Source organism: Amblyomma mixtum, chromosome 7, assembly GCF_055824585.1.
Source record: "Amblyomma mixtum isolate Tamu chromosome 7, ASM5582458v1, whole genome shotgun sequence".
Classification (NCBI taxonomy): Eukaryota; Metazoa; Arthropoda; class Arachnida; order Ixodida; family Ixodidae; genus Amblyomma; species Amblyomma mixtum.
In genome coordinates, this window is record NC_143018.1 from 115,819,233 (window position 1) to 115,845,701 (window position 26,469).

Here is a 26,469-nt window from a genome sequence, read left to right on the forward strand (position 1 = left end):
GCAGACACGCTGCAATTTCAACACTTTTCAGTGCCTTCAGTAGCTTTACTGGGTGTCTTATCGGTCAGATACGAGGCCGTCAGTTTCTTAGGCACGTCTGATTTTGTGATCTATTTAGGGTGCTGCGGGAGACACAGTGCACTGTCACTCTCAGACCAGCCTTAATTATGCATATTCTGTGGCAGACAACAGTGCGTTGACGCAGCCTTTGCGCAGCTATAGCTGTGTGCCCAGCACTCCTGGGCATGCGTGTTGGTCGCCCTAGCACACTTCAGAAGCGCTTATAACTGCCACCGCGCAAAAAACAGCCTGAAGGAATAAAAGTGCCCCGCTGTGTTCACTGCCTTGACGGCCGTATTGCACACGCGTCGCGCCATCGCGGGGAGCATGGGGAGGCCGAGTGCTCAGTTTCAAAAAGGAAGCAGGTAATGAGGAACGACCAGCAGGGCTCTTACGGTGTACCAGCAGGTCTTCAAGGAACACGGATAGATGACGATGAATCTGCATCTGTCGCCAAAGGGCGCCAAAGTGCAAGGCTTTTGTTTTCGACTCAAGGTCTTGTCAGACCGATTTCTGAAATATTTCACCCTAAAGAAGCCCACCACAAGTCAGGGATGTGCTTGTACCAATTGCTTTTGTATATGTGCTTTACTGTGCTAAAAATAAGCCTCTTGATCATAATATTCGACTATATTCTAATAAGAAAGAAATTGACCAAGTGAATTCTCATAAGTTTCTAGGAGTTCGCTTCCGCAGTGACTTGGGCTGGACTGATCACGTCTACAGTATGCACATACGAATATCAAGATTGTTTGGGTTAATTCAACGACTTCGTTATCTTCTTCAATCCATGTAAAAACACTTATATTTTTCTCTTATTCATTCTCATATTGCGTATAGTATCTTAGTGTGGGGAACATGTAATAAAACTAACTTGGATAGGTTGTTCTCTCTACAAAAAAGAGCCTTGCGCATTTTGGGTAGATATCCTCCTAGTACTAATGACATGTTTACCTCTCCTAAGGTGTACCGTTTTTTCTATTCTACAAGAACTACTTAGCACTCCTAATCTACCAAGAAATAAAACATGACTTGGAATCCTTTTCTCGTTCTTATTTGAATAGAGAAGTCACACATAACTTGCTCACCATTTCTTTTATTGGTTTAGGCCTCGCACTAATTACGGCACCCAGCCTACAGATCACCAAATAACAGTTTTATGCAACTCATGTCCAACATTAATTGCTGGTGCCCAGGAAAGTGTCACCATTCACCAATTCAAGAAGAAAATGAGCCATCTTTTGAACACCCCCGTGCGAAATTTTGTTATGCATACCTGCTGCATTCATTTTTACTCCAACTGTTCTTTACTGTTTCTACTATGTTCTGTTGTGAATGTGTTTTTTTTCTAGTCCAAATGCTATCGCTCATTGCTGATGACTTCTCAGTATTATTTTCTGCCTGATCAGTGTTCGTGCAATTGCTTACGTCGAATTCGTGTCCCGCTGCGTTTGATGTAGCATTGTTCTCACTGATATGTCACTCTGTACCATTTGCACTGAAGTGTAATGCGGGTGTTAGGCCTCGTCAGGCGATATCGTAGTCTCATTTAGCCTCTCCACGCGGACACCATGTATTGTTGTCCGAAATAAATGAAATGAAAATGAAATGAAATTTCTGGCCTTGAGGTGGCAGCAATCGTAATACCAGTCTTCACAGGAGCATGTGGGTAGCGGACTATGTCGTGCCCTGTTCGATGAGTTGGTTTGGGATTCGCCATAGGCCAGATTATGAACGCGTCCTGCATTTGCTTCTCTAGACTGGGCACTACGCCGCATTGAAATAGCGCGTCTCGTGATGGGAACAACGGCACATCACTGACACCGGTTCTGTTGCCACTGAAAAAAAACGACCCCGTAGCCGCCTGCTTTATATCACAAAACTGAATTGGTTGTTTCTTAACGCCGCTACGCCATATCGAAACGCACCTAATCGTAAACATAATATTTGAAATTGGAATATATAATCATAGGTATTTTACTAGTTAGCTGGAATTAGAAAAATACTCCGAGGAGCGCAACCCGACGGCGACAAGTTGTCGTTGCTTTCACCTGCTACGGTGCGGCGCTCTTTTTCATTCCTTGGTGCAAGTTACGTGGCACACTTCCTAGAACACCTGAATCGATTCAAAGGAACTTAACCTTGCATTGCACGAGAGCCGCTTGCAGTGCGAAAGTGTCCTGCAAGGCTCCAGCAGTGCCTCACGCATTGACACAAATGTTCAACTGACTTTTTTTTCACAGAAAAATCACAGAAAATTAAACAAAAGTTTTCACGTCAGCCTACTTTTTCACCCTTTGCATTGTCCTCAAATGATCATAAAATATCACGTAAATTAATGTTTTTTTAAGTGCCTCTGCAGCCGGGCGCAGGTACACATGCATGGGGTACAAGTTTTGGCAATACTAATCTTTTGTAGTTGCTGATTTTGTTGTAGAGCAGAAGCATTTGCGTTCTCGTATACTCTGTAAAAAAAGAAAATTCAGGGGTGCACTTTGTTGACCTAAAGTGCGGTAAGGCGAAAGCCTTAAGCGCGGTGTTGCTGCTTGTGTCACTGATGCGTTGTTAAGACGTTAGGCTTCGCCTCTAAAAGTGAAACGCGACAGCGTCTTGCAACGCTGCCAGGGAGTTCATAGAACGCCATCGCCCGTTCGGTTCTACGCCTTGTTCGTGAGTAAATTGGTTTTTGAGGAAAGGAAATGTATCTGTCTCGCATATCTGGGTGGACACCTAAACCTCACCGTAACGGGAAGGGAGGAAGATGGGAGTGAACGAAGACGCCATATTCACTAGACGCGCCTTTGTTCATTATAAACCATCGAGCTGGCATGGCGAAGTGTATTCCGGACAGCTCTTAGTTGAGAACACACTGCCAATATCGTCTAAGCTGTAGTCGGTAACAAATGCATTCAGCATTTCAGCACTCTTATCTCTAAATTTTCTACACTTAGCTCTGTCAACAGCCATTCACACGCAATTGAAGTCCCCAAGAACAACCAAAATTTTGTCGCACTTGAACCATGACTCCAAGGATTCAAAAAAATTCTGACGCTCTCTTTCCACATTCGGAGCATATACACAAATAACACGCCATAACACGCCAACATAATTTCGAAACGGTGAAATCAACAACCAAAAGACGGCCACTTTCACAAGAAAAAACCGACTCCACACCTATACCCAAAGTGTTGCGAATAAATAAGAGGCATCCACCAGATGTACCTACAGAATGGCAAACGCACACATGAAAATTTGCCTGAAAAGGAACCACCATGCGGCCGGCATGTTACTCTGACTCTATCTTAGACTCGTGGACTGCTATCAGGTCTAGATCATTGTCTAAAAGAAGGCGGGGAAGCTGGTATTGCCGCCTTCTTGCTCCAAGCCCTCTGATATTCAGTGTGGCTACACGAAGCGGTGTGTCCAGCTTAAATACCATGTGTTATAGAGAGAGAAAACACGCTTCTGACCGTCGCGTTCCTACCTCCGTGGTCGGTGTGGCTTACGTCGGTGGACGGTCCACATCGTCCGCATGACCATGCGGCTTCCCGAGGAAACGTCCGGTGGCGATTGGAAGCACGTCGGAGGAGCAACCAAAATTTTTTGGGGGGGGGGGATCACAGACACATCGCCGCTGCCGGATCATCTTGAAGGTGATCGACGAAGAGTTGACATTCACACCATCACGGTCTCACTAGAGCTACGGAGGCGGTTTACCCGCCTGCCGCGTGTCGGCCGAAAAGTTCGGCCGTGGCCTTAGCGTCTAGCGTCTGACTCCCGATGTCTTCGGCGGCGGTTCATCATTGCCCCCATCAGGCGGCATCTTCTCGCCTACGCTCTCGTCATGTGACCGCTTCGCAGCTGTCATAGCGGCCTCTTCCTTGCTTGTGTCCATGGCGGCGTTGTCATCACTCTCCACGCTGCTCGGGGTGTCGAATGCGACTTCCGTCGCGTCCGTCACCTTGCCACTGTCGTCTTGTTGAGAGCCATGCTCCACTGATGCTGCAGCTGCTATTTGACTGGTCGTCGTCGTCACCTTTTTCTGAAGAGGCGTCAACGTAGGTCCATCTTTCACAACTGGTTGCCCAGTTGTTTTGGCTGCCTCTTCCGCGTCTACTTCATCCATGAGATGCTCGGACGCATCTTCACTGGTCCCAGGTCCTGCAATGTTCGCGTAAGTGCGAGAACACTGGCCTTCTTCATGGCCAAAACGCAGACAGGTTCCGCAACGCGGGACTCGGCACTCCCGACAAATGTGGCCCGTACTTCGGCAGCGAACACACAAAGGGGGTCTTCCGGGTACCACAACGAGTGCCAACTCACCGCCGACGTTCAGCTGGTGAGGCAAATTGTCAAGTTTAACACCGGCCTTCAACTTCAGGGTGACGAGCCTTGTGGTCGACCCCTTCTCTGAGACGCCTTTCACGCGCCAGCGTTCCCGGGCCACTTCTGCGACCTTCCCGTACGGCGCAAGGGCGACACGCACGTCCTCGTCGGGCACGTTATGGAGCAGCCAATGGAGCTTGAGGCGCACGTCCTGGTTCGTCGGGTCGATCACTAAGCAGCGGCGTTCCTTCACGAGCAGCTCACCGACGCCTGCAATCTTCCGCGCTGCATCGGCATCCTTCATTGTGATAGCCCAGACGTGGCTCGTGCGATACGCCCCCAGGGCGATAACGTCAGGGAGCAGCGCATGCTGGGCTAACGCGTCTCGGAAATCTTCCATCCGGTAAGGGTGGGCCGTGATGTTGGCGAGCAAAAAAAAACGGTATTTAAAACAAAACGCCCTGTAGGCAGACCTGGCAGAACAACCTGGTAGGAACTTTCCTGTTCAGTAACCCTGTTTTCGCGGCCAGACAAGGCCGCTGAAGCCGCTCCTACGGAGCCCATGATCGCACGCCCGAACACTGCGGTGGCCGGAAGTGAATACGCTTGCCAGAAAGAAATCAGAAAGATAAGATACGGAGACGTAATTACCAGCGATCTAGGAGATATTCAGAACGTCTTTCTGGACCACTTCACGGAACTTTTTAGTAACAAGCGCCAGACTGTAGAAGGTTTTCATGTAAACTTCTTACAATTGATGCCAACACTTGAGGATGAAATCAAGCAGCGCCTAGAGCTGCCTCCGACCTTGCAGGATATAGAAAAAGCAATAGACGACCTACCATCCGGGAAAGCACCTGGGCCAGATGGGTTGAGTGCTATATTCTTCAAAACATTCAAACACTTTGTCACTCAACTGATGTTCAAAGTATTATCAGAAGCTGAAGAAAATAATCAAGTTCCGTTGTCTTTTACTACCTCCCACATTGTTTTAATTCCCAAGACTGATGACACGGAGAAACATATGTTATGGGGTACTATAGACCAATTAGCCTCACAAATGTGGATTACAAGGTGTCCATGAAGATTTTAGCCAGCAGATTGCAAAGTGTAATCGCCAAGTTAGTTGGGCCGCATCAAACCTGTGGCATCAAAGGTCGCAGCATTGCCGCAAATATACATGTTGCACGAAGCGTATTAGAATGCGTTGACGCGCTTGGCAGTCAAGTAGCTATGATGCAGCTAGATTTAGCAAAAGCTTTCGACCGTGTTTCTCATGACATTCTTTTCTCCATTCTAGAGCATGCGAACCTGGGCAGCGTAATAGTAGAAGGGGTAAAAATGGTTTACGGAAATTGTACGACGCGAAGTATAGTTAACGGCGAACTTACCAACAGCCTCATAGTACGCTCGTCGGTGAGACAAGGATGCCCGCTCTCTCCCCTGCTTTTTGCAGTACATATCTTGAGCCGTTGTGCTTGGCCATTCTTAACAGTGACTGCATTTCTGGATTCAAGCTTCAGGCAGCCGAAGTGAAAATCCTTGCATACGCGGACGACATAGCGGCATTTTGCAAAAACAGAGACTGCATTCGTGAAGCTACGAATGCGGTCGAAAAGTTCTGCGACCAAACTGAATGTCAGGTAAACTGGGGAAAAGCTCCTCATATTCACATGGGGAATGGGATGTTTCGCCAGTTTTTTTTTCTCGACTGCAATGGACTAACTTACCGACGTGGTACCTTGGGGTGCCCCTAAAAATTATCGCGATCCCAGCACACACTGGAACGAATAGACGTTAAAGGCAAGAGAGAAAGCGGACGCGTGGCAAGGAAGGCAGCTGTCAATCTTTTCACGTGCCTTTGTTTGCAATGTTTTCTTGATTTCTAAGATATGGTACGTGAAGAATGTGCTCTGTGCGTCGCACAGAAATATTCAAAAAATCCATCGAGTGTTTGCAGTTTTTCTTTGGGCGTCGACCTGGGAGAAAAGCAGGCGAACAAACTTGTTTATTTCAGTCAAAGGCGATGGCGTTGGACTGGTTCATTTGTTTTTGCGTCTAGTGATGTTGCGCTTTATTTTCCTTCGTGATCAAAATGACATATTTTTGAGAACTGTTATGCAAATGTGGCTGCAAAGGCTGCTCCCCGGAATCATAGTGTCATCGTGTGAAAGCATGTGTGGTGCTGTAAACGGATATTTGCGTGAGGTTGTCCTTTCCTTCAGTTTGTTGGAAGTGCGTTTTTCACTAGAATACCTGCATATCGTTCGCAAAAAGAAGCTGTATAAGGATATGGTGTATATTATGCTGCCGCCACCTTTGTATCGTGCACCTTACTGTGGAGGCCCAGGGCAGGATATTTTAAAACATGTGAAAAAGATGCCGGTCCGGCCGACAGTGATAACATTCTTTTTGAAATTGCACTCTAATACACTACCCGTTAAAACCTGGCTCCATGAAAAAGGAATCTTTGTCCCATGGACAACAAATTGCCTGTTATGTAAGCAGCCGGAGACAATTGAACATGTTTTCCTAGACTGCTGGGACGCCATATTTTTCTGGGATGTCCTGCAGAGAACCATCAAGAAAGAACTACCACTGCACCCTTATGGTATCAGATTTCTACCAGTTGATCGCAAATAGGTACCCTATAACTTATTAATGCTTCTTGGCCTGCACAGCTTGTAGAAAACGCGAATCCAAGTAAGGCATGCGGATATAAACACTCGTAGTACACGTGAGAACTTTGTTGAAAGTGCTGTTTATCTGCGGGAATGTTACCAGGCGCAGCGTGACCCACCCCAGTGGGTAACACTACTAGATGACCTAGTGAAACTTAAGAAATTTTAACTTCACCCGTATCAGCTCAAGTGTAGCTGAAGTGTTCTTATTGTTTTCATGTCATTCTCGAAAATAAAGAAAAGAAAGCTGGCATGGCGAAGTGGTTAGCATGCTCGTCTCGCACTTTGGTGACCGGGGTTCGATTCACGAACACGACCAATTTCCTACTCGGTTTTATTTATTTATCTGGCCTGACTAGAAGGGTTAATAGGCTAATTGGGTAATTGAACAGTTAACTAAACTCAGACCTACTTACTTGGAGCATCACTATACGATCCCTTTGATTGCTTGCATGGTTACAGCGAAAGTACAATTGGCCTCGTTTGAAATTCGTGCAATGTGACCTCACGACCCTTTCGACCAATTGAAAAGCTTGACACTTCTGTCGACAACTCCTGCTTACAACTATGAGGCATTAAAGGCTTCCGCCTTAATATTGGAAATGTCCGCGATTTTGCATACGACTGTTTTCTTGTGAGAGCATAAATGTTTTTACGAATCAAGTGATCTGAGTCCTCTGCGCACTAGTATCTATTTACAGAAGTCACAGTGAAGGAAACAACTAACCCTTCGGCTTCCTTAAAGCAGAAACATGACTACGATTGTCTTAGGGCGCAGGCTCTTTTCATTATTCTACCAGAGGCGTATAATAGCCCCCGAAAAGTATTTCTGGCAACGCCACTGGTTCCAATCATCTCCATCCAATCATTTTATTTATTTTATTTACAGAAGACTGCTGGCTTTATTGCAAAACCTTAAGCAGGAGTGGATGTAAAATACACTTTGACAAGAAGAAAACCTTCTTGAGGCACACGCAACTCAGCACACAATACCGAAAAAATATCTCATAGGATATCTCATAGGATAAATAGGAATATCTCATATATTCCTAAGCACGGTTTTCACGCAAGAAAGCTTAGTGCACAGCCTTTACCTAAAAATCTCATATACGAGTCGGACAGGGGCTCAAATTGCAGTTTGAACAGCTCACTGTATTCACGCGGAAGTCCAAAAGCAACGCCCTACAATCATGGAACAGATCAGATGGAGCATAGAAGGTGTAACAATCAGATGGAAAGAGAAGCCCTTCGCGGGCAGTCGGGGTTTCTCTGTGTTCTTGCCATTTTCGTGGAGAATATGTATTGGCTGTGCGTCCGGTGCGGTGTGATGTGAAAGTCTTCACATTCGGCTGCTGGCGCGTAGTGCTATTGCGTAGCTCACTTGTTGCGGCGTTGAAGAAAGGGCAAGTGCTGTCAGTAGCTTTCACCAGCAGCAAACAGCTCCTGAAGGTGGGCTGCGTTCACTGCGCTAGCGCTTTCATTACGAGAGTAACTGCAGTAGGCAGCGCGATCTGGGTCCTCGCTATTCCGTGGTTCTTGTTGACAGTAATGGTTCGTGGAGTCAGACTCCAAGCCGATTCCCGGTGCCGCTTCCGTCTCCCACCTTGGCTGTCTGGCTGCTTGAAAAAATCACTCGTGGTTGCAAGCAGGAAATAAACGGCAGGCACCCATTCAGACACACAGCACAAGATTCCAAGAGTTTTACCGCCGGCTAAGTTTTCGGAACGGGCTACTTTTCCCACTTGCCAGGTTTCTACACGGTCAACGGAGCGCACGCCGAAGAACTTGTCAGCGTTTGAGGGCTGTCATTTTGGTGTTCGCAAGGCTGGTAAGCAAAATCCCGGACCTCACACGTCACAAGAGAGGGAGAGTGAAAAGTGGAAGAACGTTCCGGTTGGCTACCCTGCACTGGGGGATAGGGATGAGGGGAGCGCAAAAGGATAAGAGGAAGTAGAGCAATGCGGTGCGGGAAAGCGCGACCAGCAATTACACACGCACTGAAAGTCAGAAGCTACCGCAGCTGCAGCCTGTACACCTTAAGGGCTACCGAGCGCTGCTACCTGAGTAGTACATATCGACAGTCCTCCATCACTTACACAAGGCAGTCAGATAGCGCAGACGTTCTACATCACAACAAAAGCCGAAGAAACCACCAGTCGATGTCATCGCTTTTTTTTTGTTTATTCCACCGCACAAGAACGGAAAAACAGAGGGCAGTCCATCTATTGCTGTGGATGTTCACTGCACTCGTGCCCTGCAGCCGAATTTCTTGCCAAGTCTGATTGCGCATTCTCATGCCCACATGGCGTCTTCCGCACTTCACGCAGGAAAAAATCTTGAGGTTTCGTTGCTCCTGTTTCTTCGACAGGGGTCACTTTCAGCCTGGTGGTTGATTCGTTCGTTCGGCCAAGTGGCCAACTTTGCTGACGCACACATGCAGCAGGACGCTCACGCATATGTAAATGCGCTGGCTGGTCATGCACACGACACTGGCTACCAGTTTGACTGGGGCAATGCCTCCATCTTATCTAAGGAAAGAAACCTGACGACGCGCCTTCTGCTGGAATCGCTGTTCATCCAAACAACACAAGCAACATTAAACAAGAACGCTGACCCCGTGCCAGGCATCTGCGCCCGATCTTTACGTCACATTCTCCGGATATAAATTCGCCACCGCTCTTGTCCTGCTCACTGTGAACAAGAAACCCGTACGGGTTTCGAAACATCTTTTTTTTTTCGACTATGGTCAGTGACTGCTACTTCACTTCATTGCATCACCATGCCTGACCAGACGGATTTCCGTCGAACTCTTGACTACATGTACGTTGCCAGGAGCCTTTGGAAAGCCGTAGGTTCAGGGCTTAGAGGGTGTGCAGGTTGTTCATTTGCGCGAAAGCTATCCTGTGGTTGCAATTTTCGCTGTTTTCCATCATTACTTTCGCATTTTCAGACTTCATTTTTATGTTGTAGAAGTCTAAAAAAACCTTGCCGTCTTGACGATGCAAGGAAACGCCTGATGAAAAACAATTTTTCGGCCTTTTCTATTGAGTTGGTGGTTTTAACGATCGAGCCAGTCAACTATCCATAAGTTACGAATAGCTTGTCGATTATTCGAAAACTACGTTTCCTACAACATAAGACAGCTCCTCTCTAATTCCTTTAAGTTATATAGTCACAGAATCCTAGGACACGCCTCTTCAACAAGCATCATGGCAGCACTCAATATAGGCGCCACCTGAGAACACCAGAGGGCACTGCTCTCCTTGGTACGCAAAAAAAAGGGGGATGCCTGCTAAGAGCTCGAGGAGAAGAGGATAAACGAGCAAAAAAAACATAACTGAGGAAGAAAAGTTAATTAACGGGAGAAAAGGTGTCCTACGCGAAAAACGCATCGCGGTACTGCACATTACAGCGTCAAGTTTCGTTCAATGTGGCGAATTTCCTGTACTTCGAAGTGGGGTTCGCGGTGCCTAGGCTGCACAGTCCCGCCTGAAAGTGCTTCGTAATTCGCATCCGTAACGCGGCGCACCAGTCCGCATGGTTCAAAACAGTTTCATATCTCCTTTTCACGGGAGATTTGGCGGCGACGGGTTCCACAATGAAGCTTGGTATCCAGGATTTCAATTGTTGTGCGGATGAAGAAGGCAAGCTGGCATGCAAGCTTTGCTCGTAGCGTTGAGCAGGTTGCTCGGCGCGCGGTTTGAAAAAGAGGTCATCAGAGCGGAGGAAACCATTGCCCTGAATATCGCCTGAAATTTACGTCTGTATTTCAGACACAATGGTGAAAAGAGAGTTGTCTCTTGGATGGACGTGTTTAAGCGCATGTCACGAACGGGTTAGCGTCGTCCCACATTGCGATCGCATCCGCTGCGGTTCTGTTAAGTCTTCCTCAGTTGGTTCGTCCATGGGTGTAAATGTAAACTGGAATTGGTTTTGAGGGGACGAAAAGGAGCAGTAACTGTCAGACATATCTAGGTGCACACACGAACCGCACAGTAAGAGAAGAGATAAAGGAGAAAGCAAAAGACGCAAGGAACAAAGAGGTGCCGTAGCGGAGGTCTCCGGAATAATTTTTACCACGTGGGTATCTTTAACGTGCAGTGACATCGCACAGCACACGGGCGCCTTTTGCGTTTCGCCTCCAGCGAAACGCGGCCGCTGCGGCCGGGTTTCAACTCGGGAACTCCGGCTCACTACCCGAGCGCTCTAACCATTGGTGCAACGCGGTGATTGGGAGTGGTTTTGCCATGGCTCGTGCGGCTAAGCTCGAACACGTCTTTCACAAGTTGTGCTGTAGACGCAGTGCCTCTGTCGGTGATTCAATGTGACGCAGCACCAAGACACAAGAGCGTGTGGCGCCCAAAAACAAAAAAGAGGACTGTCGGAGATGATGTGGCCACGATGAGCATCCTTGGACTCCTCTAACCGTGTCGCGACTATTACTCGTTCGTTAACGGCAGATGACAAAAAGAATCGGCCCAGGGGGTCAACGTCGACTTGGCCAAGGGGCGTCCGAGCAAGTGAGACAGGTTTCAGGAGCAGGGGTTTGGGCCACTTACGGCATCTGACATAGCGGTCGAAGGCATCACCATGTTACGGCCAGTATTACCATAAGTGCTCTTTGGTAAGTGTGCATGCAAATGCCCGGAGATGAGCTCATCGCGACAGGAGACACATACTTGTCGCGATGACTGCGAAAACATTGCTTGGGAGCAGATGTGTCTGTCCTCAGTCCGAAATGAGAGGGCGAGGAGGAGAGTACTTCGATGGAGCACACGGCGGAGAAGAGTGAGCCTGCAGCGGCGCGCACCACTCGGAAAATTACGCAAGTAGTCTGTTTTTAGTCTTTTTCTGTCCTCTTCTGTTGTGCCAATGGTTCTTCAGTTGGCTAAAACGCGTTACAACCACCGAGGCTACAACCGCACGCGTCTACATATGATTTGCAAGGGTCGTTACTTGCGAACAGTACCGGTCACAATCGCTTGAATTATTTCTCTTGTCTCCGTACTCAATACCCACACTTTCCTCAAAGCTTATTTCTTTGTATATTGAGGTTCATCTGAAGCTCGTTTTTCTCCTCACCAAATTACCAAGTTTTCAGAATTTCGTCACCTGCTTTTCTTCCTTTTTTACTCCCAAACGGATAGCCATGTTAGTTCGAGAATGCGAGCACGCAGGAAGAGACGCATTACTGAAGATGTTATTTCTGGACGTAGCGGAAGACAACTTCCGTGCCTTAGCTCATTGAAGTATGCGATTCCTCTGCACAATAGAGCGCAGTCATACAACTGCGTCTGCATCGCGCGTCTTGAGAGTGCTGGCTGGGTCGAGGTTAAATTTCAAAGTGATTTATTGGTTGATACTTGCGGGTGCCAAAAAATTAGCAGGCAAGCCAACTCTCCCTGTTAGTCCCCAAAACAGCGTGTTTTCTTCACTTAGCAAGCCACCATTACGTAAACGTTTATCTGTTAAATGCGTCACTGCTCACGCCGGTTAGGCTTAGCGCTGCAGCTTCGTAGTTCTGTTTTAGAATTGTTTTGGCTTTGAGCAGTCCTTTCGACCTGCACTGTCTGGCTGACCAAGAAGAACACAATGGGCGAATACGTGAATAATCGCAGTACCCGGTTAGAGAAGCCCAACATTGGCAAGAGTAGGATGAATAGCACGTTGGCGTTCTGGCTTTGCGAATTGTGAAACAGCCGAATATACATACGTGTGGAATGTTAAACCCGGCCTGCGTAACCGAAAGCTAGGCACGCGACATGTGGGCCGTCTGAACGCCTTGGCATCTGACTGATGCAGTAGTGTCGACGGTTTCGCTTTTCCGGTACATGTGTCAGGTGCCCCGCTACAGGCAGGATCGCCTGCTATTCCGTGGTCTTCGCAGAACGTGTGCAAGCGCTCTGAGAGGCGGCTGAATGCCAAGGCAAAAGCCGTGGTTCGGGTTACAAAAAGAGTGACGTTGGGGCCTCCCTATTTTTTTCATACCATCATATTTCAGAATAGTGGGACGGGAGAGGGTGCTTTGAGCTCCACTCTCCTTCGATAGTCACCTACCCGGTTCGCGGCACCTATGATTCGTCTATGAATGCTCTAGAAATCTCATGGACCTTCAAGTAAGTCCCCACGTGCAGCATCATACGACATGAGTGGGCACCGGAGTAGCAACACCAACATGTTCTACATTCCACCTTTCTGCACTTCGCAGGCGTTCCTGGCGTCTTTTCTGCTTTGGTCAGCGCTTGCTACCGTTCCTTCACCAAGCCATTCAGATTGCGTGGCATCGCCCAACCACCACGCCGGTCCCGATATCTACGTCCCGCTGCACCCACCCGGACCGATGCGCCCATCATACGGCGCATATACGTCACCCACGATGACGTCAATTCCCTGCGCCTATTTAAACTCCTGGCCGTGCGACACCGTCTTCAGTGGGCCCCGGAGTAGCAACACCAACATGTTCTACATTCCACCTTTCTGCACTTCGCAGGTGTGTAAGCCTTTTAGAGCGCAGCTCTTTGGCGTCCGTTCCTGGGTTTCGCGTCGTCGTCGGCGTCAGCCTCGTAACCAGCTCCGCCCCCCTTTCACCCCCCCAGCGCTATCGGCGTCAGCGGCATCAGTCAGTCGCTGCTATCTCTTCCCTCCTCCCTTTATCGTGTTGTCCGCTTGCTGCGCGCGCTTCTGCCCCCAACGTTTGCCGCTGGGTGTACACGCCGCCCCCCTCCCCCCTCTTCCTGCGAGTCTCCGGTTGTCAAAGCGCCGGCTCGAACTTAATTCCTTTCTTCGCTCCTCCTCCAATGCAACCCCTGTGCGGTGGCAATCAGAGAGCCAGATCGGTGGCGGCGGATCTGTTTATGTGCACCGCCCGAGCCGAAATTGCGAATACCTGTGAAAAATAAAAAAAAAATTCTGTGATAGCGCATACATGTGTTGCTTGATTTCTTTGCCTCAATCTATCGAAAAGGTGAAACAGCTTATTTGCTGCGCTCAAATTTCGCATTAGGAAGTAACGTAATCGTCGGTAATTTTTTTTTCCTTGTACGCTAAGAGAAGCGATGATATCTGCTTATTACTGCTCCCGAGCCCACAAGTGCTTTCTGAAATTATTTGCGAGTGCTTTCATATGTCTGTGCTCTTACTTTGCTGCGGCGACATCGAATCCAATCCTGGCCCTAACACGCGCTCTGAATCCAATCTAGAAACACTAACTTTGCCTGACGAACCCTCGGAACAGATGGCCGCTATCTTCAAACTTAACTGCTCAAGGACATTCAGCTGCGATCTGTCCAGTCCTCTAAGTGCCAGACAGAATTGGTGGCCGATGTTAAATCAATCAAAGCTAGCCAAAAAAATATTGAATCTAAGATTGGCTGCATCCAAGAAAGACTTGATGCCCGTGAAGAAAAAACAAAGTGCTTTGATGACTTTGAAGAGCAGGTTACGGATTTCGAAAAATCTTTGGAAGCCCGCAATGCTGAGCTTGATGCTATGAAATCTCGCTTTGCCGACCTAGAGGACAGATCACGAAGAAGTAACGTTATTTTTCACGCTTTCCGTGATTCTCGGGAATCATGGGAGGAATCTGAAGCCCTTGTCGTCAACATGTTAACAAGCCTTCACGTCAGTTTACCCGACATGGCAATTGAACGCGCTCATTGTCTCGGTTCATACTCGCCTAACAAATGCCGTCCCATCGTTGCAAAATTCAGCCACTACAAAATAAAAGAAAAAGTGTTTTCCGTACGCAGTGAACTAAAAGAAAAAGACATAGCAATATCTGATGACTACTCATCCGCCACCCGTCATGCACGAAGTAAACTGATAGCCTTTGGTAAAAGTTTGCCAGGAACACCCCTCTTTCATCTGCGCTACAACAAATTATCAGTAAACAAGAAACTCTACATGTACGACCATGCAAGTGACGGCGTGACAGAATGCGCCTCACAAACACATGTTGATACGCAACAGGGCCTTTCATCCCCTGGCAGTGCGTAGCAAGGCGTGAGGGGCAGTGGTGGTCGTTTATCCCCTGTATCAGTCCTGTTCACTAACATTCGAAGCATTAAAAACAAACACGACTCGTTCACTTCTGCAGTAGACACCTGTAACCCAGATATCATTGTACTTACTGAAACTTGGCTGCATGCGCATGTTCGTGACCACGAAATTTTTTTAACCGCTCATAACTTCTCCTTTTATCGCTGCGACCGCACGATAAAAGAAGGGGGCGGTGTTCTTCTGGCTATTAACAAAAACTTACCCTCTAAGCATATTAGTATTACTACGAACTTGGAGATAGTAAGGGCAATTATTGAAATAAACTTCCAAAAAATTATAATTGGCGCATGCTATCGTTCTCCTACTCACTCTGCCTCCTTTGTTGACGAATTACAAATCGCCATCAACATCGTCATAACACGCCATCCTTTCTTGCCCCTGTTTTTGCTTGGCGATTTCAATATTCCAAACATTGCATGGTATAACGAACCCATTATCATACGCCCTTTTTCCGCGTTAGCAAAAGATTTTCTTGACTTGTGTGCATTATTCACTTTCAGTCAACTAATAACACAGCCTACCAGAACCTCACCACACGTTGCTACTACTCTTGACCTACTGCTAACTACTCGGCCCGAATTTATTTCGAACATTTGTTATTTACCTCCCCTGAGCGACCATTCACTGATTAATTTCAACATCAACACTTCACGGCCAAAAATCAGAAAGAAAACAAAGATCATTCGCGACTACAAGAAAGCAAATTTTGATTCCATTAACAAAGAGCTCTGCACATTTCTTGATACCTTCCTCACGGATTTCGACGACCGCAGTGTGCAAGCAAACTGGAACATGTTTATGGATAAAACCACTGAATTAACAGAAAAGTTTATCCCTACGTACACTGTCTCCTCCGACGGTCACGCTCCCTGGTACAACACTCACATAAAGCGCTTATCTAACAAAAAGAAACGCTTATATAGATCAGCAAAAACGTCTGCTAACACTGCAAAATGGGCAGCTTACAAACGTGCATCTAACGACTACATCACAGCCCTTAGGGCTGCAAGCGATAACTTTTTAAAAATCACATTGCCATCTATGCTATCTACTGACACGAAAGAGTTTTGGCGCACCATTAACCCAAAGAATGACGACATAATAACCCTTGTTGATGACGCTGAAAATGCCATCTCACCTACCGATTCTGCATCCATCTTTAATGAGGTTTTTACACGCAACTTTTCGAAACCCACCCATGCCACTCATCCAACTACACACTCTTACGACTTTGCTGTAATGTACCCTTTAACCATTGAACCAGTCGGCGTAGAAAAAGTCATCACATCACTGAAACTTTCATCTGCTCCTGGCTGTGACCTCATTAATCCAAAGTTTCTGAAAAACACTAACTCATATTGTTCCGTTATACTTTCAAAGATTTTTCAGCAATCACTTGACAAAGGTTCACTGCCTGCTGAATGGAAAGTTGGGAAGGTGATTCCACTCCACAAATCAGGTACGAAACATTGCCCACTTAACTATCGGCCCATTTCCTTAACCAGTATACCATGCAAAATTTTTGAACATATCCTCTTTTCTCAGATTGCCAACTTTTTAGAAGCGAACTCATTTTTTTTCACAATTTCAGCACGCTTTCGCAAAACATACTCATGTGAAACCCAACTAGTCTCGTTCACGCATAAACTGCACCTAATACTTGATCACTCTTCAGCAGCTGACTTAATATTTTTAGATTTTTCCAAAGCATTTGATAAGGTGTGTCATAGTTTATTAATCTATAAATTGCATCAACTAAACCTTGATACCAAAATTTTGTACTGGCTTGAGGTTTTCCTGACTAACCGCTCACAGTTTGCCTCAGTTAACGACGTAACCTCGGAGCACTGTCCAGTTCACTCGGGTGTACCTCAAGGCTCTGTGCTTGGGCCCCTTTTATTTCTCATTAATATTAACGACTTACCTTTCTGCGTCTCCTCCCACATTCACCTTTTTCCTGATGACTGTGTAATTTTCACCGAAGTAACTTGTGATGACGATGTAACCAGACTACAATTAGACCTTAACGCTGTTTCTGCATGGTGTAAGTTATGGTTAATGGAATTAAATGTTAACAAGTGTAAATTTATGCGTGTCTCAAGAAATGCTTATGATCTTCCTGTGTATTCTCTTAATAACGCACCTTTAGATCCGGTAACTACTTACAAGTATCTTGGTCTTCACATCACCTCTGATCTAACGTGGACCGTTCACATCGCGCATATAATATCCAATGCTAATCGAATGCTTGGCTACTTACGACGCAATTTTTCTAAAGCACCATCCTCTTTAAAATTACTGCTTTACAAAACTCTAATACGGCCCAAACTCGAATACGCCGCGTCAATTTGGGATCCCGGCCTAACAAACCTAACACAAGCTTTGGAAATGGTTCAGAATAACTCTACTCGCTTCATTCTTTCTAACTATACCAGAACAGCAAGCATCAGTGCCATGAAATCTAGCCTTAGCTTACCATCCTTATCATCACGTCGCAAAATTTTTCACCTTTCCCTTTTTCACAAGTTATTCTATCACCCGCAGTTTCATACCGAACTTATCTCACCCCCTCAGTACTTATCATCAAGACTAGATCACATTCGTAAGGTTGGCATCCCTTTCTGCAGAACAAAAACTTTTTTTTCAGTCATTCGTACCACGCACATCGAATGAGTGGAGTCACCTTCCTTCTTCGACGGCCACCATCACCGATCATCATTTATTCAAGAATGCCATAGCTAACATTGTTTAACTAGGATGTATTTTATACTGTGTAATTGTTTTTTTTCTTTCCCTGAATGCCTTAGCTAACAATGTATGTGTAGTAGTCATGTTTGTACTTTCCCTGTTTAATTAACTCCTGTTTGTTAAATTTCATTTTTTGTAACCACTCCCCTCTGTAATGCCGTAATGGCCCTGAGGGTATAATAAATAAATAAATAAATAAATAAATAAATAAATAAATAAATAAATAAATAAATAAATAAATAAATAAATAAATAAATAAATAAATAAATAAATAAATAAATAAATAAATAAGTAAATAAATAAATAAATAAATAAATAAATAAATAAATAAATAAATATGTAGTGCCTCTCAAGTTCAATAATATCGTGTTTTACATTAGATGCCCACTTACAAATATAGCTTACACTAGCGTTATCTACCCTTTCCTTTTGTTGTTTTAACCAAGCCAGTGCCACCAATAATAACGCAGGAGAAGACTAAAAACATGGTTGCTCTGGTAAAGGAAGAAGCAGTTACAAACAGTTCAGGTGCGCCGAAATCGTCATCCGCAAGAGGGAAATCACTCCCAGTTTCACTACGTCCATGCGACCGCACGCGGGGCAGTCTTGAGAGCGCCCATCTCCGACGCACATGTGCTAAATGGCACAGGCATGTTAGTAACACACTATGTAGCCATCATAAATGTTTTATAAGCAAGTATGCAGCAAAGAGAGACCAGACTAATGTCCCTTATCGGCAGAAAAGCGAGGATTTTAGAGGACCTATTGTCCGGTTGCTCCAGGAAAGTACCAGAAGCACTGTGGAAATTGATACTCTGGTTTGACGAAATATTTTGTCTTAGCCTCTTCTGTTTTTTTTTTTTCGTCTTTGAAGGCGACAACAAAGAACGTCACAGGCAACATACAGTCTACCCTAGAAAAAGTTCAGTCATCAGCTTCAACTCTGGGATGCGTTTGAAGCCTTAATATACGCCTTGAAGGATGCTTACCTAAGATGTTGTTTTCACATTCCATTTCGAACGAATTCTCGTTTTCGTAGCGTGACTGAAATGAAAATAAAACATCGGTAAAGAAAACGTTAGGTGCAGAAGTGTACCTAGATTCTGAAAAACAAAAAAATCCTTTTTTCACTTATAAATACCTCACTAATCTTTTCTCGCATGGAAGGATAGGTGATAGGAGCGTAACTTCTGGAACGGGTTGCAGGCGGTTGCCACCATGCTCAGCTTTTTTTTTTCCTTTCATGATGTCATGGGTATAATGAATCGGTCTATAAATTTTTCTACTTTACTCGAACTAATATTTATTGAACTTACTTGCTTTTGAGCCACGAATCTTGCTTTTTTTTTGCTAACTCTTAAGGGAATTTTCATTCTTATAACCATTCATATCTCTAAAGACAGGGCCTCAGAGAAGGTGGTTGTGCATGCATCAACATCCGGATGGATGGCGAGATATTCTTGTATATCCCATAGAATTGTTTCTACAGCTTTACCCTACACTCCACATGTGTCATCTGCTTGGTTAAATGTCATTATAGGTCTTCGCATTCCAGAGCATCCTGATCTAGCTTCAAAGAGCAGAGACCTGACAGTTGGTTGATCACAGAACGATTCCTTCTTGACCTGCCTACTTCTTTTAGCCATATATCTATAGAGTACTTCTTTAGCACTGAATTATTTCATTTTTTTCCTTCTGGAACTTTTACCAGGCACTCAAAGCTGTTTATTTGTCCGTTCTTGTTTCCTGCATACTTAGTTTTCTTGTCCTCGTCCGCCACTGTCAGAGCTGTTTTATTTATTTATTCATTTAATCGAAACTGCCAGCCCTCAAAGAAGGCCTTAAGCAGGAGTGGGCGGTACAGGGAAGGAAATGAACGAAAAAAAGGAAAAAAAGCATCGCAATAAGTACCTGAGCTAAAACGAAATATTGGTCGCACTTCCCACTAAAACGAACGCAACAAAAGAACGATTTTTTACATATCGCTTGCACAGAAACCAGTCTTGCATAAAAAGTGTGTGTACTCAAGTGCTCGTAGAGGACAAAGGATAGGCTACACAAGAAGATGGATAGCACAACTCTGTATGTGCACACCACGATAACGCGAATTCATTCAAAGTACCACGTGCCGAGGCTTATGACATATGAGCATGTAACGTAGGCAAGATAAGGAAGGGCGTAGGTGCAAGTCGAAGGCGAGTGCTGCTCACGTTAAAGCACAGTCAAGAATGACTGGTCAGTGGTTTTTGACAATGTATGCACTCAGACGGTTCCATTCACGGGTAGTTCTGCAAGCGAATTCCTTTACTTTTTTGGAATGATGTCCTTGTGTGGGACGCCGAGTTACTTCTTCAATGTACAAATTCTTTTGGTTTGGTTTGGTTTATGGGGTTTAACGTCCCAAAGCGACTGAGGCTATGAGAGACGCCGTAGTGGAGGGCTCCGGAAATTTCGACCACCTGGGGTTCTTTAACGTGCACTGACATCGCACAGTACACGGGCCTCTAGAATTTCTCCTCCAAAGAAATTCCAGCCGCCGCGGCCGGGATCGAACCCGCGTCTTTTGGGACAGCAGCCGAGCACCATAGCCGCTGAGCCACCGCGGCGGCACAAATTCTTTTCAATACGTGGACTGCCATTATGTATTTAACACATATATTTAAAGCTATCGCGATGGCACCTTATCTGCAATGAGTCTAAATTAGCTTGTTCTAAAAGCTGGCATGAAGAAATGCACCAACTATGCCACTTAACGACGAATATTACTGATTTTCTTAATACAATTTCAAGTTTGCTAATATTAAGTTCAGTAAACGGGTCCTATACAACAGAGAAGTATTCAACAACCGATGTAATGAACGTTTAATGAAACAATAACTTCAACAGTTCACTGCCGGAGGCACCGTTTCAAATAGCCAAGCTTCCTCCTGGCCTTCTTTTGAATATATGTGATATGTTTGTTCCACCTGAGATCAGATGTGGTCATGACACCTAAGTATTTACAACTTTCTCTTGAAAAAACCAGTGACCAATTATGGAAGATTGAAAAGATAAGTAAGTTCGTTTCCCTGCAATCACCATAGACAATTGTTCTTATTTAGCTTCAACTGCCACGCAGAACACCAATATTTCACTTTAGATAGTGATGAATGAAATGAGCCTGGTCATTCGGGCTGCTAACTTTGTCATACAAAGTACAGTCATCAGAAAAACAATTTAATTTTCACTGGTATTTAATAGTGTTGTTAATAAATAATAAAAAGAAAAGTGTTGCGAGGTCGAATCTCTGCGATATGCCTGATAAAACGGAAGCCGGGGTAGAATTAATGCCGTCGATGAGAGACACTCTGTTGACGCCAAGAAAGGTATGCTTCTATCCAGGATATTAATGAAGTGATCTTGTATATTAAATTCATTTTAAGAAATAGTTCACTCGAAGGCTTTTTTTTACTCGAAGGCCGTCTTTAGCGGCCACCGCGTAGCCCAATAAGGATAATCCAAAATTTGAATTTATTGGAAGAACTAGAGTGTCGGGACATTCGGTACGAATGAGGCGCTCAGCGTGTATTGCGCTTTTTCCTCGCTACGCAATATGATCAATAAAATGATTCTTCTCCTCATACCGATCACCTAGAACGGTCCTTATAAAATTTCGCGCCGTGGTTACAAGTGTTAAGCACAGCTCTTCCCATGTTTGTAGCCGTGCAGGCTATAAGAATCTGGCGACTTTTCCCCCGATTGCTTTTTTCCCTGTTTGCTTTCACAGCTACAAGGAAAGAACCACGACTTAGATCAACTGTTTGAGTGAGGTAGTCTGTGTAGATTGCGGGTGCATCTTATGACGCCTAATTTTGGAAATAACAAAGATCTCACCTCTAGCACACCTTCAACCTGGCGGAGGCAATGGCTAGCGGTGCTTTTTGTTTGCTACCAGCTACCATATTAATCATAAACTGTACGCCCCCACCGCAAAGTGCCAGTACAGTCTGACGGCTGGGTCAAGTGTCGCGCGTGAAACCTATCTCGCCTTTTAAGCGCTAATCATGCATCGAACTTCCCTTAGTGTTGTCCAGGTGAAGCTCAGCATCAAATGAGCACAGTGGTGTTCTGAGCCAGTTGGTAAAGCATGTTTAAGGGAGGCGTAGCTCGAAAAAAGACAGGGACGAGAGAGACACAAGGCACAGGACCAGCGCTAACTTACAACCGAAAAATATAAAGCGAAATTCCCGAGCTCGAGGAACCAAACGCGCATGCCCAGCAACAACTGATTAGATGAAGCGGAAAGAAACCTGACCTAGCACGACTCGAACACGACCAAATCACCATGACGAGAGCTGGACAGCCCCGTGCCAAACCTTCGAGCGGTAACGCGAAAGCGACTACTTAAAATTTAGAAAGATGGATTCCTTTCGAAGCAGAACAACCGACGTTTCACTGATGCACTTATCTCTTCCCAGCTTATGAATGAAGCCTCAAGAACCTCCCTTGCTAGCTGTTCTTTAGAGCGACCAAGAACTTTAGTTTTCCCGAAAAGCTGATGACAACCGCAACTTGAGCAATGCTTACGCAGATTCTTACTTTTGTCTTATCTGAGGGACCTAGCATGTTCTCTTAAGCGATTATTGAGGCAACGACCGCTTTGCCCTACATAAACACGGCCACAGCTTAAAGGGATCTCGCCCACAACATTTCTCTCCTCCCTGTCTTTTTTCGCGCTACGCCTCCCTTAAATCAGCATCAAATGCCTGAAGTTAGTGCAAAGGCGCTTTATGAAGCGGAACCAGGGAGGACGCCATCCTTGATCACGTGACAATACAGTACTACTGGTTTTAGCTACCTCGCGCTTTTGCCTCGCAATGTGACACGTGGCCACTGTGCTCATCTCGAGAATATGTGCCACTGCCATACGTGTGACATTTTTCCTTCCAATTAGTCGTATCCTGATTCACCGAAGTGGTGCTCTGAGGCCTACCAGCATTTTTCCGCCACTGCGGCCGGCGCTGAACGAGGTCGGCTCGTGAGGTTAGTTGTTTCTGTCCTTCATTCGTAGTGCCTACGCAAAAAGCTACAAAGCAGCCCGCACAAACGATTGTTTCATCCAGCTGGATAGCACCATATCGAACAGTCAGACCGGCCACCAGCTGTTCATAGGATCGTTTTATGCGACGGCATATAAACCTCGTTGGAACAATAACCTGGTGTTCAGCCTGCATGTCGAGTGTTAATTAAAATAACAAAATAGAAAAAAAAATAGAGCAGCATTGGGACCAGTGTCTGAACGAACTGTTCGCCTTTGCTGGCAGCAGCACTAGACAACTACGCCATCGCCTTTTTTTACAACCTGCTATTTATTGGGGATGCATTGGTCCTTAAAGTTGTTAGGGTGGAACCAGCGGAACACAGGCGCAGGACAAGAAAAAGGAGGAACACACACCACACCGCTGGACCACGTACTTGCTGTCATATCTTACAATCGTCGAATTCAAATACACCTTCAACAGCACAAGGAAAGATTCCAGAGAGATGCCACACTTATTCTGGAAGGAAATTGTCCCGGTTTTAGCAACTAATTCGCGTACAGCACAAAAGAGTTCATCATGCGGAACAGAGTAAAACAAGTCCACAATGTCCAAAGAGAATGCTGCATTGGCACCGGGAAAACCGGAACAGAGGCACTCCACCAGGCTCATTGAGCTCTTCACCCTAAAGGGATCCGTCGGCACCAGACCCTCGAAGGAAACATTGAGGTAGTTGGAGACCACTTTTTGCCAAGAGCCTTATTCTGTAACGATGGCCCTGAACGGATAACCAGGCTTATGAGTGTTAGCGGTGAAGAACACCCGCAGGGCGTCTTGATCACTTTTCCGAACTTCTTCCAGGCGACGCAAATTCAGCCGATTTAACAGCCCCGATGCCAGTGCCTTACGCTTTCGTGGTTTTAAGTCTGAATTCCTGAAGTTCTTCTCGATAGACTCGGTGGCTTTTGTCTTAAAAAGGGAACAAGGCAAAACCACGAACCCACCTTCCTTGTCTGCTTGCAGAAGGCTCAGGCCCTCCAGCTGGAAATGGTTGACCAAGGGGCGAAGATCCTTGCTTCTTTTATGTCGGCTGGGCCAAGTCCGTACAAGACAGCCCACTCCCTCAGAGATGCAGTGGCTATTCTCCTCAGCTGGTGCCTTTCCAGCAATACTGTCCACAGCTGCCAGAAGTTCATGCTTTCGAACCTGCGGTTCCATGGCGTACTTAGGGCCAAGCTTCAGTAGGTTGTTGAACTCCGATGGAAGATAAGCTCCTTCTAGGTACCTCACAGCTGTCCTTGTTTCAGTCTGTCTCTTTTTCTTGGGCAAATGTCGCCGAAGGTCGTTCCAGTAGGTCTCCGAAACAAGGGTTCGTGGTTTTGCCTTCTTCCCTTTTTGAGACAAAGCCACCGAGGCTATCGAGAGGAACTTCAGCAATTCAGACTAAAAACCACGAAAGGCTAAGGCACTGGCATTGGGGCTGTTAAATCGGCTGAATTTGCGTCGCCTGGAAGAAGTTCGGAAAAGTGATCAAGACGTCCTGCGGGTGTTCTTCACCGCTAAGACTCATAAGCCTGGTTATCCGTTCAGGGCCATCGTTACAGAAGAAGGCTCTTGGCAAAAAGTGGTCTCCAACTACCTCAAGGTTTCCTTCGTGGGTCTGGTGCCGACGGATCCCTTTAGGGTGAAGAGCTCAATAAGCCTGGTGGAGTGCCTCTGCTCCGGTTTTCCCGGTGCCAATGCAGCCTTCTCTTTGGACATTGCGGACTTGTTTTACTCTGTTCCGCATGATGAACTCTTTTGTGCTGTACGAGAATTAATTGAAAAAACCGGGACAATGTCCTTCCAGAGTAAGTGTGGCATCTCTCTGGAATCTTTCATTGAGCTGTTGAAGGTGTATTTAAATTCGACAATTGTTCAATATGACAGCAAGCACGTGGTCCAGTGGTGTGGTGTGTGTTCCTCCCTTTTCTTTTCCTGCGTCTGCGTTAAACTGGTTCCACCCCGACTACATTATGAACCAACTACCCCAGCAATTTACGCTCCTGGTCCTTAAAGGTACGTGAGTTGGGACCAAATCATCGGAAAAACAATGCAAATTAAAGTTGTGGCTATCGTGGCACACCTAAACAAACAAGCACGAAAAAAAGGAACTGAGCACATCACTTTCTTCTGATGAGGAATAATTTGACTGAAGTGGTCTTTTGCAGAAACAAGAGATTCCTAATGGAGCCCCTTCATGCGTCTTTTCAAGAGGATGTGTTGAAAATGTCTAAGGGTTCATCAACAATTACTATGTAGAGAAATATCGTAAAGAATGGGACTTAAAATTGTCCTTTCTTTAAATATCTAGTGCATGTTATCGGAGAAGAGTGGATAATCCAAGGCTGAATCATTTCTGGAGTGTCAAAAAAGCGCCAATTTGCCGTGAGCACCAAACAGCATTTTTTCGCCCACGGTTTAAGTGCCAGTGTGTCTGGTCCCTGATATCTTTTCATTCTATAAAGGCACCTTGTATTCAAACTCTGAATCCGCTTGGAGTGACCGTTCCAGATGAGCTGACGTGAAATGAACATTTCAGAATTATTTGCACATAGACGTTGTCACTCGTGTCCAATTCGTGTAAAGACTAAAATTCTTGATTCCATCAGCAGCTTCATAATTGCTCATTGATATGGGGAAACATGACCTCGAAAAATCTCTCTGATTTTCTATAGGAGAAGAGAAGTAGGAGGAATTGGAACTGCTTTCTTCCTGTAATACGCTCAAACAATTAGCCTTGGAATGTTATTATAAGCTACGGTGACCTACAGGCAGAAGTTCAATGAGATATGCCTGGGGGAAATCCATTCATCACTTGACACCTTCTTAGCCAAATTTTGGGAGCAAATGCGAAGTTTTCCCTTAGCGTCATCAATCAACACGGCACGTATCTTTCACACACACACACACGCACACGCGCGCACGCACGCACACGCACGCGCGCACGCGCCCACACACACACGTACGCACACACACACACACACACGCACACACACACACTGGAATCAATAAACTATTGCGAACACATTACGAGGCGCTCTTAAACGCTCCCACTTGGAAGATGTGGATACGGTGACGCTTAAAAAGTTTGGAGATATTGTTGCGTTGGAGTCAACATTTATGAGGCAATTGTATCTAATTAATGCGGATAAGGTTATTTTAGTGATGACCCTTTTCGCAACGGATGCAAAAATCAGAATTTCGGATGTAGTCGAAATACAAATCTTGGATTGATTGGTTTGATTTGTGGGGTTTAACGTCCCAAAGCGACTCAGCCTATGAGAGACGCCTTATTGACGGGCTCCGGAAATTTCACCCACCTGGGGTTCTTTTCCGTGCACTGAGATCGCACAGTACACGGGCCTCTAGAATTTCGCCTCCATCGAAATTCGTCCGCCGCGGCTGGGATCGAACCCGCGTCTTTCGGGTCAGCAGCGGAGCACCATAACCACTGAGCCACCACGGGGGCTTTAAATACAACTGTGAAATCATGATGTACAAGCAAACACAGATATGCAGCGTGTGAATGGGCGTTT

The 26,469-nt window shown here is 45.8% G+C and overlaps 1 protein-coding gene across 1 annotated transcript in view; it reads right to left on the minus strand.

The window, feature by feature from the left end:
• Positions 1-26,469, minus strand: part of LOC149337285 (uncharacterized) — a 193,414-nt gene that overhangs the window by 10,399 nt on the left and 156,546 nt on the right. The window contains exons 4-5 of the mRNA XM_089554376.1: positions 18,881-18,917; positions 4,595-4,617 (exon numbers count right to left, since the gene is read on the minus strand). Coding sequence (XP_089410502.1) covers positions 4,595-4,617; positions 18,881-18,917 — 60 coding nt within the window. The remainder of the gene's footprint in view (positions 1-4,594; positions 4,618-18,880; positions 18,918-26,469) is intronic.